General features: G+C 40.2%; 1 protein-coding gene across 10 annotated transcripts in view; it reads left to right on the plus strand.

Annotated features, from left to right (window-relative positions):
* CCDC178 (coiled-coil domain containing 178) overlaps positions 1-16,076 on the plus strand; it is a 178,584-nt gene that overhangs the window by 160,723 nt on the left and 1,785 nt on the right. For all 10 annotated transcript variants that reach the window (XM_077352498.1, XM_077352503.1, XM_077352499.1 and 7 more), the window contains one exon: positions 1,916-2,050. In XM_077352498.1, the coding sequence (XP_077208613.1) occupies positions 1,916-2,050 (135 nt within the window). The remainder of the gene's footprint in view (positions 1-1,915; positions 2,051-16,076) is intronic.

The following is a 16,076-nucleotide window of genomic DNA, read 5'->3' on the forward strand; positions in this document are numbered from 1 at the left end:
AGTAAAATGATGCCATGCACACACAATATGTGGGCTTAGATCCACTGGTACAACTTCTTCACTCCCCCCGATGCCACCCAAAATGTCCCCACAATTGCTGGTCCTGGGGTACAAAGGAATAGCATGAAGGAGAGTTGGATGTCTTCCACAGGAAAGAGAAATCAGTAAAAATTGTTCCCTTTACAGTTGGAGCCAAGCCATGGATCTTTGGGTTGTGGGATGGTTGCCTTTAAAAAATTACTTTCTTCCAAAATCTTCCAAAATGGCTTTATGAGACTAAGCATGGTCTAGGAGAAACAGAATAAGTAACCTATAAAATGCAAGAATGGATTTCACTCACCAACCTTCTCCCCACCACTCTGTCTGCCTACCTGGCCACATGTCACTCTCTCGGCCACTTCACCCACCCACCCCATTATTCTACACGTCAGCACAGATGTGTACCTCAGGCTGCAGCAGTTGCAGCCATGGTAGACTGACAGGTTGGTGACAGAGAGTGGACTGTGGGAGCCCGTCCCTCCCCCCTCCTCCCTCCCCCTCCCTCCCTGACTGGCCTTAGGGTGGCGGCAGTGGCCCAGGAAGAGCCCGGCGGATGAGGAGGCAGGAAGGCATGCAGGAAAAGGCCACCCGAGCAGGCGGTAGCAGAGCCAGCTGGGAAGCTCTGCCCCGGAGCCCAGGCGCCTGCGCGGGGGCCTCCTGAGCCTGGGCTGCCTGCTGGGCTCCCACGCAGCGCACGGCCAAAAATTTAAAAAAAATAAAACAATTTTTTAAAATTGGCGAACCCCGCAGGACACTTAAAAAACGCTGCGGGATACGGGGCAAATGCCCCAAATGCGGGAGTGTCCCGCCAAAGGCCACCTTGATGTACATCTAACTGCTGTTTGTAGGCTCCTCATCTTTCACATATCATTTAAAAATAAATATTAGGAATTGCTGATTTTGACTTTGCTTGTCTATAACCGTAATAAAGATATACATGTATGTATATATTTTTCCTGTAGATTCTTTTCAAATGTGAATGGTGGATTTTATATCTTTGTTGCATTTTCAGTTAAAACATCTAAGAATATAGGAGATGTCAAACAAATTGTTAAGGTTATGTTAGAAATAACGTGTCAGATTTTGAAAATATTTGTGTTAAGTTGTTATAGAAATATTCATAAAGAGAGAAAACATATTTGAAATGTCCGTTGTGAAGTGATATTTCCACACATTTCTGTCGACTTGTGCTGGTGTCTAGATATATAGATACAGGAGTGTCACTTTCAGCTGCTGCTTTAACTGCAATTTAGTGCAGTGAGATGCTTTCATGTCACATGGTTATAGCTAGGTAGATTAATAGGGAGTTCTATCTGGAAATTTCTTTCCTGTTATTGTTCTCCCACAGCTGCTGATGGTGAAGTTAATTCTCTTTAGTTTTGTCATGCTCTGAAGCACACATTGCCAAGCTATGATAAGCTTTACAAGGAAAAATGAGCCACAGTGTCCATCAAAGTCTTAAACTTGCATTTTAAACTTTGGCCTGACCTGATGTGCCATTCAAAATGCTTCAAAAGATTATTTTTTTAAGAAAGGTTCAATATGTCCTGAGGCTATCGGTTTTGAGTTAAACTGGGTGAAGTAGAAATATTTTACTCATCAGCTTTGCAGTCACAGAGTTTGCCTCAGCTAGAACAAAACTGCTGAGGCATTTAGAGAAAATTAACCCCCCATCCTGGCAGCCAGATGTGACTGGTTTCTGATGAATGCACATGAGTGGGCTGAAAAATCAAGAGACTGTGAAATTCCTGTCAGGTCCGTACAGTGCAGAATGGGCTATTGACTGCTTTCTATATTTCCCTCCATCATTCTTCTTGAACACTGCCATTAATTTCCTCTCCCACTCTGACTTATTTTTTCCCCTTTCCTCTTTTAGCTCTCTCGGCTGCAAAGCAAGATGCACAAGGTATTGGTGGAGTACTTCAAACTGCGAGGCCTCTATAGCCAAGCTGGGCTGGCGAAGTTCCAGGCAGTCTCTCATGAGAATGTTCAGAAAATATTAGCTGTGCAGGTAGGTGATTGCAGGGAAGTAGGAAAGATCATTCTGATCTAGATTGAAAAGCAAATGATGGGTGGTGTGATGAAGCATTAAAACCATATCCCATCAGAGTTTTGTAAATTTTTAACCTCTTTAATAAACTGGAATTGCATGAAGGATGAATCTAGCAGGTAAGCACATGAGCCACAGAGAGATATTTTAAAAATAGAAATTACAATTTATTTTCTGAATACTTAAAAGTATTATTGTAAATACATTTGTTTTAAATAGTTGAAACCCAAGGATTTAAAATCCTTTCAAATGTTACAGGCCATTCATTGCCTCACTCATCATGCTAAAGAACATGGTTCCTTTGTCACATCTGATTTCTTTAGCATAGATTATATCACTTTATGTAGATTCTAAATGAGTGTTGGTAAGAAATAACATTTGTTGATCAGATTTAGTGAAGATATACACTGGACATTCACTAGACTTTGGAGTAAAATAATATGATGCCCTCCCAGAGAGGTAGGATACTTCCCTCCCAGAGAGGTAGGATTTTCCCCTCAATTTTTCTTTCCCTTTGTGACTGAGCTGCCCTACTTATCTGTTTTCTTTTTTCCTGAAGAACTCTGTCTGTCTCACCCTGTCACAGTATGATATTTTGGCTGTTAGCTCAGCCCAGGAATCTGGGGGATAGGTTGAGTGCCCCCTTTAACTTAAACTACTGAAATGGCACTCACGGCATTTTGAAATTTCAGATTAATAAATATTTTATTCAACATTGAGGGAAAAGGCCAGGTGAAATCAGGGCTAAAATTTCTGAAGTAACTTAATATATAGTATATGCACAGACTTTAGTTCATATGTTTCAGGCTGTTGAGAGTTTCATAAGCTTTTCACAGTGACACAGCATTTTTAAGATGATACACTTTTGTGTCAATGTTTTCCAAACAAACCTGTACACTTTCTTTGAGCATTCACTGAATTTTTGGGTTTCTAGAAGGCTAGGATACACTATCCAGTACCCAAACCCCTTCTTTAAACACACTAGTACCCTTCTTGACTTTTGTCTGACTCTTAAAGTTTCACAAGACAGTTTCTAACTACACCAGACCCGGGATTCTCTCCACTTTTCAGAGCTATCTCCTTGTTTTGGTAGGTGAATATCTTCTCTCACTAGAAGCTCCATCCCCTTTTCTTAGCCCAAATGGGAATCTTCTCCTAAGTACCAGTTTCTCTTGTCAACTTTCCCCAATTCTCCATTGGTGTTAAATTGCTCTCAGTCAGGGCTAAATTAAGATTGAATTCTTCTCAGCATCTAGTTTAGAAGTCTTTCTTTACTCATCTGATGCTAACTAATCAGATTACTTGGAGTAGCCTGCCACTCAAGGCTCTCTGACTCTGTAAATAATTAACTCTTCACAGTCCTTTATCTGTTTATACAGCACTTCTGAGCTTTTTTAAAGTGCAGTTTGTCATAAATGATTTCTGTACTGACTTTTCAGGTATGTATAGCTTCATTTAGACAACACAACAAGGTATTGTTAAACAATAATAAGACACAGGCACAGTTTCCATGCTTTCCTTGTTCCTCTCGCCTCTGTTGGGCAGAGATTGATTGAAAATGCCCCAGTTTGTTTGCATGATGTTTGAGTACAGGTGCCACCCTCCTGAAAATTTATTGAAGGATCAGAATCTTGACCTCTGTGGAAAACATACTTCAAGTTGCTTTGGTGGCTATGTTTGAATACTGTGCCTGACTGGAACTTGATCCAACCAGGAAGTTTTCAGTCAACCTTCATGAATGAGAAGAGGTGGGAGGAGCAAGCAGGGCAACCAGCTGTTTTTTGTGCCTGATAGTTCTTTCATTACAGCTGTTGTGCGGAGTTTGAAATCATAATGATGGTAAGACATGTTTCACACATTATTTATTTTCATTAGAAAGAAGTATTTCTTACAGCTAACATCATGCCAGATGTTGTTGGAGAAATCTCTAAAAAAAACAGCATCAGAGGAATTAGGCCACTGAGTCCCAGTGTCATAGATTCAGGAGCCAATCTCATTAAATCACCTCAGGTATCCTATTTAGATCCACTGGAGTCTGAACATTTCACCTTAAAGGCTAAACTACATATTACCCTCATACAAGTAATGCTTCTCCAACTTTTCACTGCTTTACAAAATGCAGCCATGGGAACTGCAATAAGCAGTGGATGCCCAGACCTTTTCCCACACAGGGAGAAAAGAATTTGGAGGGTGGAAATTTGGCAGAAAATTTGCATGTGGCTTTTTCATAGCTACATTTTGTAAAATTAAATTTTAAACATTATTGGGGGAAAGTTGCATGTGATTTAATTTCTTGAGTACTTTAGCCCTAGCATGCAAGAGAAAACAAGCAAACCACGTTTCAGGTTTGAGTTTCTTCCCTCATAGTTGCTGGCAGCTGCATAATTAAATCTAGGCACTTAGAGATTTTGGTTAACATTAAAACAGCAGGACACAGAAATCCAATGTTATCATTTCCATCCCCAGGAAGCTAAGCCTGTATAGTATACTACCAAAAAGTGACAATGTTGATTGGCATTTTGAATTAAAGAGTAATTATAAACAATGAAACAGGTTTATTTAGAAGAAATACAGCAAAATATTTATAGTTGGATATAATGCGAGCACCAAATAAGTAAATTCTGTTTTATCTGAGAATGGAAAATATTAAGCCAGTGCAGGATAATTAGATCTAATCTACACATTCAGTTTAATCATGTGATGCAGTCCTGTTAGGATCGTGCCAGTTTGTACTGGAGGAAAATTGATAATTGATTGCATATTTGACTGCTTTTTTAACTAGTTTATCATGGAAAGTTTATCATGACACCAGGGCAAATTCCCAGTAGCGCACAACATCGACACCGGCCTGGCCCCCTCCTGTCCTGTCCTGCTTTAGGGCTTCTGATGCCCCAAGGCAAGGGAATACTAATTTTTTTTTACCATTCTCTTTATTGCCTCAGTGGCCAGGCCAGGCCCTTGTACACAGGGGCATCCCTGCCTACAGTGTCCCAGCAGGGACAGAAAATGTCCCGTTTAACTTTACAGCACCACAGAGCCAAATGGGACATTTTTTAACCTTCCATGAAGGTGGGATTGCATGACAACCATTGTGGAAGTAACTCACACACACCCCTCACTGCTGTGGAGAAACGTAGCAGAACCTTTCTGCCCCAGTTGGTATGTGTACACACTGAAATCTGGGGTGGGCCATGTCTGGCAGGGAAATCTTCCCCCATTGGTACATGAGAAGCAGCAGGGCATGCTTCCCACTGCAAGAAAGCAGTGGCAACCCACTGCAGCCGCCACAATGCATAATGGGTCTATGAGTAAATATACCATAGTTTATACTGTAATCCACTACATTGGGCATTGTAATGATTAGTTAAAAATTGAAATAAACCTTTCATCATCATAGCATTGTCAAGGTAGATTCTGGATAAAGATTATCATGGGAGAAAATTGCTCCCATTCAGATAAAGGTAGTGAAATCATCATATAGGTACCGTTTGGGGATTTTTTTTTTTTAGCAAACTGCAAGTTGAATAAAGCTTTAGTAATGAGACATTGTTCAATTGGGTGTATTATAGCATTAATGTGCTTTCCCAAGTTGCTATATACATGTTAACAGACCACTTTCCAAATAGAAGAAGAGCAGTTTTTTGGTCCTAGTAAAAATTACTACCCAGAGGAATGTCAAAGCAACTTATAATTGCCTACCCTTCCTCTCCCCATAATAGACAATAGGTGAGGTTGAGAGAGCTCTGAGAACTGTGACTGGTCCAAGGTCACCCAACTGGCTGTATATGGAAGAGTGGGGAATCAAAGTTCTCCAGAGACCACTACTCTTAATCACTTTACCAAGCTATATACTATTAAAAGGTCCACCAATGGAAAATAATCATTGCTTGCATTGCTTGTAATCATTGCTTACATTTCAGTAAGTGCTGATTCAGACTTTGAAATTTTGTTTCTAGTGAGTGTCATTCAAGTTCAAACTCAAGTAAACAAATATAAACTGTGGCTCAAATAAAAATGGTTATTAAGTTATGTCTGTGATCCTGGATGCCAGGAATCAAAAGTGAGAGTTATAATTTAGGTGTGTATTCTATATAACTGGTATTGTGTACTTATAGTAGTCAGTATGGTTTATATAGGAAAATTACTGCATGGCAGGCACAGGAAACATATAGTTTTAATTTAAAAATCAAAAAAATTCAGTCCAGGATCAGCAAAAAGTGAGAAAGTCTGAAATGTGATGCATAACTTTTGTCCATTTTTAAAATATAAATCTACCTCAGGAACAAGGTGATATTGAATAGTGAGTTGTTACAGGATGATCTTGATAGACTCAAGAAGTGAGCTAAACTGAATAAAATGAAGTTCAATAGGGACAAATGTAAAGTTCTGCATTCAGGTAGGAAAAACCAAATACACCAATATAGGATGGGGGAGACTTGTCTTGGCAGTAGCAAGTGCAAAAAGGGTCTAGGAGTCTTAGTAGAACATACATTGAACATGAGCCAACAGTGTGACTCCATGGCTAAAAAGGCAAATGGGATTTTGGGCTGTCTCAAACAGAGTATCGTATCCAGATCACGGGAGGTGATGGTACCGCTCTACGCTGCTCTGGTTTGGCCTCACTTGGAGTACTGTGTTCAGTTTTGGGCACCCCAGTTGAAGAGGGATGTAGACAAACTGGAGCATGTCCAGAGGAGGGCAACAAACATGGTGCGGGGTTTGAAGACCAAGATATATGAGGAAAGGTTGGGGGAGTTTGGTCTGATAACCATCTTCAAGTATTTAAAGGGCTGCCATGTAGAGGATGGAGCAGAGTTGTTCTCTCTTGCCTCGGAGAGCCGGACCAGAACCAATGGGATGAAATTAATTCAAAAGAAATTCCGTCTAAACATTTGGAAGAAGTTCCTGACAGAGCGGTTTCTCAGCGGAACAGGCTTCCTCAGGAGGTGGTGGGTTCTCCATCTTTGGAAATTTTTAAACAGAGGCTAGATAGCCATCTGACAGAGAGGCTGATTCTGTGAAGGTTCAAGGGGATGCCAGGTTACAGTGGATGAGCAATAGGGTTGTGAGTTCCTGCATAGTGCAGTGGGTTAGACTAGTTGACTCAGGAGGTCCCTTCCAACTCTATTTTCTATGATTCTATGATTCCTGAAGAAGATTTTTAAATTAAATTTAAGCCTTGGGAGATTGGAAGAATGCTATTCACAGCAGCATTTAGCATCTTGTTTAGCCCTTAAAATAAAGCATCTCTAATTGTAGATACCAGGAAGAATTGAGTATTGATGTTCCGCATGTGGCCCATTTACATCTTTGGATTTCTCAGCATTAGTTTCCCCCCCTCACTGGCCAGTTTACACATCTGGTAATGAAGTTAGTCCCAAAAGTAAGCCCCTAGATTTTTTTTAAAACGGGGGAGGGGGACAACCATTATGTGGGAAGGATTTATAATTGTGCCTTCCTAAAACTCAAGTATGATGAGGATCTAAGACCAGCACAGCATGCTATCTCTGCAGTATTTGTTGTTTTTGGACATATACTAGATAGGTATGAGAGGGTTTACACTAGCAATGTACATCTTTCATTTATCTGATCTACTTGCATTAATTATAGGCTCTCTATGTGATGTTTCTCAACTTTCATTATTACTCCTTTCAGAAGCTGCCATTCATAATTCTGTTATCTCTCGGTCTTGTTATATTTGAAAGCAAGTAATGTCAGCAGCCCATCCCACTGGGATTAAAATAAACTATCACTGAGGGAAGAGGGGTGCTAATTGTCTTGGTTTATTGCTGTTAAAGTTACAGCCCCAGATTCCAGTTGGAGCCTAGCAACCCAATACCAGAACAACTCCTCCTGAGTTAGTACCCTCTGTGCCCTTGTAAAATAGATCCAGTATTCACCTGTCTTTTGAACAGCCCTTTCATTTATGGTTTCCTTTCTACTTGTCAAGTGGTCATACATTTAACTTCATTTTTTTCTCTGCCATTCTTATACAGGTGGATTTTAGGTGTTTTCAAGGTGGATTATTTTTAAACCTGTTATTCCCTCTTGCATTTCTCCCTGTGGGTTAAGTTATTGTGTATGCTAGCTATAAAATTTATAACCTGGTGATTTTACTTTAGCTGGCATTAAGGGAATAGTGGTATACACAATATTTTGTTTCCATTATTTATAGTAAAGTTGAAGATATTAGCTTTTCCATTTTATTGATTTTATCAATTGAAATTGGAATTCTAATAAAAACAATATGATTGTTGGTGAAATTTGACAGATATCTTTTATGAGAATGACTTTTACTGAAGAGTCACCTCACACAATCATTCTGGATAGTTTTGTGCACTTCAGAAGCAGAGAAGTCTTTTATTATTTGTAGAGATGCCACCAGAATCTGGAATTATCTAGATTTAGTAGCAGATCACAGATTGGCTCAGATTCTGGACAGTCTGAGTGAAGGATCCAAAGCAGATTTTAGTTGGGAGTTTTTACAAGCTATATTGTACCCCAATGACACCATCCACATCTGCTATTGTCATGAGCAGGCACAACAGATTTGCTGTACAATCCTGAACACCACAGGTTTGTTCAAATTAGAATGATGAATGTTTGTTTAGGAATGCACAAATCTGAGGTGGATGATACTTACCATGCAGGCCACTGCTTGCCAGAAGACCTAGGTGTTTATTTACTAAGTTCATTTAGACCCGATCTTTCTCCCCCACTGGGAGAAATGCAGCACACAACATGTTGCATGTGCTCTCTGCAGATGGGGCCTGTTCTTTTTCATTAGGCTTAAAATCTGATGCATGTAAAAAGAAGAGGAAGGGGAAGAGTTGATTCTTATATGCTATTTCTCTCCCAGAAGGACTCTCCTCACAACCGACACCCTGTGAGGTAGGTGAGGCTGAGGGAGCCCTGATATTACTGCTCGGTCAGAACAGTTTTATCAGTGCTGTGACAAGCCCAAGGTCACCCAGCTGGCTCCATGTAGGGGAGTGTAGAATCAAACCTGGCTTGCCACATTAAAAGTCCGCACTCCTAACCACTACACCAAGTAAGGCCTCCAAGCAGAGTATTGCATGGTTAAGTTTAACTTAAGATCAATGGCTGATCTCCTTCCTCCAGGATCGTGGACAGAGGGTTGCAATAGGAGAGAAAACATCAGGCCGCCGGCAACTTACTTGTGGAGTCCCACAAGGAGCGGTCCTCTCTCCTATCCTATTCAACATCTTCATGCGCCCTCTCGCACAGCTGATACAGATGTTTGGGCTGGGTTGCCATCAATATGCAGATGACACCCAGCTCTTCCTCCTGATGGATGGCCGCCCTGACTCTCCCCCAGAAGCATTAGCCAGCTGCCTGGAAGCAGTGACGAGATGGCTCAAGCAGAGTCGTCTGAAGCTCAATCCTTCAAAGACGGAGGTCCTGTGGCTAGGTAGGAAGGGCCCATGCGAGGAAGCGCGCCTGCCTACCCTGGATGGCGTGCAGCTCTCTACGGCTCACTCTGCCAGGAACCTAGGCGTGATTCTGGACGCCTCCCTGACAATGGAGGCCCAGATCACAAAGGTAGCGCGGCTGCATTCTACCACCTCCGCCAAGCCAAACTACTAGCGCCCCGCCTAGCCACAGTGATCCATGCGACGGTCACCTCTAGACTGGACTTTTGTAACTCGCTCTACGCAGGCCTGCCCTTAGCCCTGACCCGGAAACTACAACTAGTTCAAAATGTAGCAGCCAGGATCCTCACGGCAACACCGCGGAGGTCCCATATCCGGCCTATTTTCCATCCGCTGCAATTGTTACCAGTTGAATTCCGGATCAGACTAAAGATTCTGGTAATTACCTTCAAGGCCATATGCGGTCAGGGCCCAGTGTACCTGAGGGACCGCCTCCCCGCCTATGCCCCCAAAAGAGCTCTACGCTCTACTGCCTCCAATCAGCTAAGGATCCCTGGCCCTAAAGAAGTCCGTCTGGTCTCGACCAGGTCCAGAGCATTCTCTGTTCTGGCCCCTACCTGGTGGAACGAGCTCCCAGAGGAGATCAGGGCCCTGACGGAGCTTAAACAGTTCCGCAGGGCCTGCAAAAAGGAGCTCCTCCACCAGGCATTTGGCCGAGACCAGATGTAATCTACAGCGACCAAGGGCCCCTGCTCCCCCCCACCCCCCCTCAGAATTCAATCAATAAGCCACCCCCCTCAGAATCCCATCAACAAGCCCTGGACCTGTTTGTGTTATGATTGTTTATTGTTATACTGTGTTGTGTTTGGTTGCAATTGTTGGTTATTGGTTTACATGTTCTACAGACTGTTTTATGTATGGTTCTCTGTTATAATGTAAACCGCCCTGAGCCTCCGGGGAGGGCGGTATAAAAGTATGATAAATAAATAAATAAATAAATAAATAAATAAATAAATAAATAAATAAATAAATAAATAAATAAATAAATAAATAAATAAAATAAAGTTCCTCCTGCTGTGAGTCGTGCCCTCCTGGATGATTTTGTGGGTGAAGCAATGGATAGGATGCCACGCACCATCTGAACAGTGCAAATTGCAGCCTCTTTAATGGCAAAAAGACATCAAATTATGCCTAAATTTATGGGCTAATCTTGTCAACATGATGGCAACTGGTGGTGTTAGTAGTTGAACGTAAACAATGGGACTAACAGATGGAAAAAGTATTTTGAAATATTTGCAGTTTATGGTTGCTACAGCTGCTTTTGATTTCCAGTGGTATGCTCTTCTATCGTGGTATAAATAATTCCATTTGTTTGTTAATTTGCTTCTCAGTTAAAATTCCCATTAAATGTTATGAAATTTAATATGTTGCAGGACAATATGAATGGTGCTATTGACCTGGTGGGATGCCTTTGGTTTTTCTGTATATTAAATCAGTGTTGCTTCTTTGACATTATTTTATTCAAAGCATATTACCTTTTAAACATCCTGTCATTCATATAAAGTCCTCCAGCAGTGCTTCTGCAGTTCTGTTATGAGAGAAAGATAATGTATCATAGAACGTGCCCTTCGCAGAATATGTTTATATACACTTCTGGGTACCAGTCTTCTCTTAACTGAGAAAAAAATTAACAAAAGCATATTGGTCAGATCGCACCTGGAGTGCTGTGTGCAGTTCTGGAGGCCTCACTTCAAATAGGATGTGGACAAAATTGAGAGGGTGCGGAGGATAGTGACAAGGATGATCTGGGGCCTGGGGACCTCTGAGGAAAGGCTGGGGGATTTGGGAATGTTCTGCCTGGAGAATAGGAGGTTGAGAGAGAATATGATTGCTGTTTTTATGTATTTGAAAGACTGTCAGAATAGGGCAGGGAAAGGTTCCTGTTGGCAGCAAAGCATAGGACCTGCAGTAATGGGTTTAAAGTATATGGAGAACAATATTGGCTAGATATTGGGGGGGGGGAATTCACAGTGAAAGTAGTTCAGCAGTGGAATCATCTGCCTTAGGAGGTGGTGAGCTCCCCCTTATTGGAAATCTTTAAGCAGCATCTGGACAGATACTTATCCTGGATGCTTTAAGCTGATCCTGTATTGAACAGGGCTTTGGACTAGATGGCCTGTATGGCTTCTTCCAACTCTATGATTCTATTCCTTATCTGTGTTTCAGCCACCAGAGCTGCCATCAGAGGGAACCTATTGAAGTGTTGCTTCTTTCCTTATGTCTCTGGGCTTGTCTTTAACCTAACAGCTTTCTTAATATTGCTACTTCCTATCAGGATGGAAGTAAGCTGGTCTCAGCAGTCACACTGTTATTTCCCTAGACCACTGCACTGTTAACTTCACACTCCAGTTCCCATTTCTCTCTATTTATAGATTAAATTCTACCCTTTTATTCCTCAGGTGACCCACATCCACCATTAGTAGCTCCACCTAGGTTAGTGCCAACCCAGCATGCCAAGGCCTAAGTTTTCAATCACTTTGGTTCAAAGGGGTCTCAAATGTGCCATATATGCAAAGCATTTCTTAGCCTCTCAGCTGGGAATTGGGAAGGTCTCCAGCAGATGATGAAAGGTTTTTCCTCCTAAGAATATGTGTTCTTATGAGTATCCATGCACCTGTACATTCATGTAATTATATGTTCACAAGGCACATTTCTAATGCAAATGTAGCACAGAGAGTAGTATGATGTTGAAGCTTTATAATAAATTAAATGCTAGCATTTAGGCTTGCCATATTGACAGGCCCTGGATGAAACTTTTCTTACAATAATTGAAAATGGTGCTCTGAAAGAGGCACAGCTTCATATGTTTTATCCTGTGTTTTGGGGCTACAAAACTGGAAATCATAATTATATCATGTCTATAAAACATTTAACCACTTCCATACATTGCCATTAATGTTATGAAGCTACTTAAAAATAAATCTATATTTTCCATTAAGACATACTGCTGGGCAAGGAAAAATGTATATTATATATAGTTCAACAACAATTTCCTCATATTCATGCTTGGTACTTTAAACATATTTAGAATTGCTTATTCTTAAAAAAAGGCATATACATTTCAAGTCATTAAAATAACCAAGAAATAACATTAGGAAAGTATTGTCTACTAATTTGTAATCCTGACAGATTATAGGGCAGCTAACTTTGAATAACTTGAGCTCCTCCTCTTTTAACATGCATCATGCGTTAAAGATACAGAAAGCCATTTTTGGCAGTTACCCTCCTTTTGTTACTACCTGAATTAATTATGGCATTTTAATGCATCTCCAGTAAACACATTCTATCATACATTATAAACATAGCTGCTGAACTCTTAAGCATGGCTGGAAAGCAGATTAACTTATTTAAGAGCATTGGTTTTAAAATGTAGACATTTAATTATCTTTTCCCAAAAGTATATAAAGAAATGAGAAGTCTCATGTGCATTACATTCTACTCATAAGACAATGCAGAAGAGCATTTTTGCCACAAACTCACTAATTTTAGTCATAATCACTAGCAATGTTTTTGTTTTACAGACTAGTATGATTTGGCAAAAGGATAAAATTGCTTTTAAAGTACAAAAATAATTATGAACCACTTGAAACGTAATGTCTGTGTTTTATTTCTCATCAGAATTCATTAGTGTGTAACATCAATAATTTAGCCCATCATTTGCCAACACTGACTTGGCTCAGTAGTTCAATCATGTAACCCTGTAAACTCACTTTCCATTAAAATGAATGTTGCTGACAAAGGATAACTAAAGAGATACTTCATTTATTAGCTAAAGAGATACTTCATTTATCAACATTTTTAAATTAGGAGTTTGGGACCACAGACACTTAGCTGGATAAAATATTTGAGGGAATCTTTACAATAGGCCTGAAGATGTATGTGAAATGGTATCATGTTATTCAAAATGACAAATGTCTTATTATTTGTGTAACATGGTTCATAGCATACTCTTCCAGAGGCAAGGACAGCCACTTGCAAACAGTCGAATGACCTACCTGGGTGACAGGTTGGCTGTCTTGAGGAAACAATCAAGGCACTACTACCTCTCAACTGAATAAAAACTGATTTCCCATAACCATTTTGATGTGAAAGAATGTGTATTGCAATCAGCCCAGATGTGTTAAACCTGTCATCTGAGTGGCCCACTGTGACTTTGATTGCCAATCTTTAATGAGCTGATATATTTCAAAGGTATTCAGATTGTTTAAGCATGTGCAAAAGATTGACTTCAGCCCAGACTCTACCACACAGCCAAGGGAATCAGTGCTTAAGTCAACTTTTTCACAGAAAAAAACAATTGAATGAAAACAAATTATCTGTTTCTTTCCAAACAAAAGATCGAAGCATAACTTTGTGTACTAAAGTATTACAAGGTAGGTCCCTACGTAGCCACTGAATACTATTTGAGCATTTACACAGGTATCTAGGCATTAGAATCATACCTGTGGACTTTTAGGTTACATACCAGTTTACATACAGACTATCAACCCTAATACCTAGAGAAAAACAGAGAGAAGTCAGTATTTCTGTGTGATGCAAATTTTAATTGCGCTCTTCCTAAGTCCTGTGACTTGGTTGAGGAGAATCTATGAAAAGGCAAAAATGAAGTGTGATCATTGGAGTGGTTTGTTTGCTTATCCTATCTCTAAGAGGAAAAGCAACAGTGAGGTTTCAGTAGGGCTGTTCATCTTATTTATTTTTAATATTGCTATCCAACCCTTCTCTCATGGGGTTTAAGGCAGCACATTCTCAGTGTTATCCATAACATGAAATTTGATAAACCAGTTTTTAAAATAAGATGTCACTGACCTCAGAAAACTGATCAAGGCAAGTGAGAAGCAGAAGTGGTTTGCCTTCCTCTTCCTTTGGTGGTCTCCCTCCCAAGAACTGATTCTGCTTAGCTTCCAAGATCTGACAAAATCAGGCTATACCATGCTACCTTCCCTCCAAAAAAGTGGGGTATAAGTATTAATATTAATTTATTTAAATTGGCATCAGTGTGTTTAGAAGGGTTTAGGATTGCACTACTAGTCACTACTAGTGAGGAGGTAGCTAGCCAGCTTTACCCTAGCACACATTGACAATAATATAACTAAACTTTTCTCTCCTGTTTTTAACTTTCTTTTTTATAGCTTTTTAGTTTCTGAATTTTGTGTGTCTCTTTGAAAAATCATATTTATGAGTTGCAAATGTGACACATAAATCTGATAAAGAATATATATAAAGAATAAGTCACCATCCTCTGTGGACAGATGAAGTTGCTAGTATATTATTATTATTATTATTATTATTATTATTATTATTATTATTATTATTATTATTATTATTATTACCCGCCGCTCCCAAATGGCTAATGGCAGGTTACAACAGTCTGAATAAAATCCCAATAAAATCCCCATTAAAACCCCAGACATAAAACAAACGTAGATCCAGTAATCACAGTACAAAAAGGAGATATGGCAGAAAAAAACACTTTGAAATACTCTGTCCTGGAAGGGGGGCCATACAGATCTTCCTTGTCACACTGGCCTCAACCATAGACTTGGTGGAAGAGCTCTGTTTTGCAGGCTCTGCAGAACACCGGAAGCTCCCTCAGTGAAGTATATAATATAGTCTATAATTTAGCCTGAGGCATGTTTAGCAACCCCTTTCATACATCTGGACAATATTATTTGCTTCCTTGAGCTCAATGGAGTTAAGGCACAATGCATATGTTAAAAAAAGATGTTTAGTGATACTGCTACAGTGATATGATGCACATCATTGCTGTTTATTGGATTTTAGCAATTAGTCAGTATAACCTCATAATGAGCCAGCTTGGTGTAGTGGCTAGGAGCACCAACTTTTAATCTGGCAAGCCGGGTTTGATTCCCTGCTCCCCCACATGCCCCCAGCTGTATGACCTTGGGCTCACCACAACTCTGAAAAACTATTCTGACCAAGAAATAATATCAGGGCTTTCTCAGTCTCATCTACCCTGCAGGTTATCAGATGTGGGAGAGGAAAGGGAAGGTGATTGTAAGCCGCTTTGAGACTCCTTCTGGTAAAGAAAAGCGGCATATAAGAACCAACTCTTCTTCTTCTAATGTCTCCCAGCCACCCTTCTGCAACTCTAGTCTACATGATCTTAATGCTGAAAATGTTCTAACATGGAGTTTGTAAAGGCATTCATCTAACTTTCACTGAAGCTAAGGAAATATTATCCCAAACAGATTAGGCAGCTGACTGTGATCTAGCCCTAGAAATGGGGAAGTGATAATATGGAGCAATGCCAGCCAGGAAATAGGGAAAGCACCAATGGTTTGAGAGATCTTTTGTTAGTTCAAAATCTAGTAAGCTGCATTGAATGCACCTGGGGAGAATACTCAGTAGACCTGCTGAGATCAGAATTGTACTTACTCTCAGGAAACTACCAAGAAAAAAACATAAAACATCCTATGAGGTCTAGAGCCTTTTAAATGTTCCTTAAAGTGCAAACTAATCAATGCACTGTTTCATTAAAAAGTATTTCACATTCAACAGAATAGGACCTC

This window comes from Paroedura picta, chromosome 9 (genome assembly GCF_049243985.1).
Source record: "Paroedura picta isolate Pp20150507F chromosome 9, Ppicta_v3.0, whole genome shotgun sequence".
Taxonomy (NCBI): Eukaryota; Metazoa; Chordata; class Lepidosauria; order Squamata; family Gekkonidae; genus Paroedura; species Paroedura picta.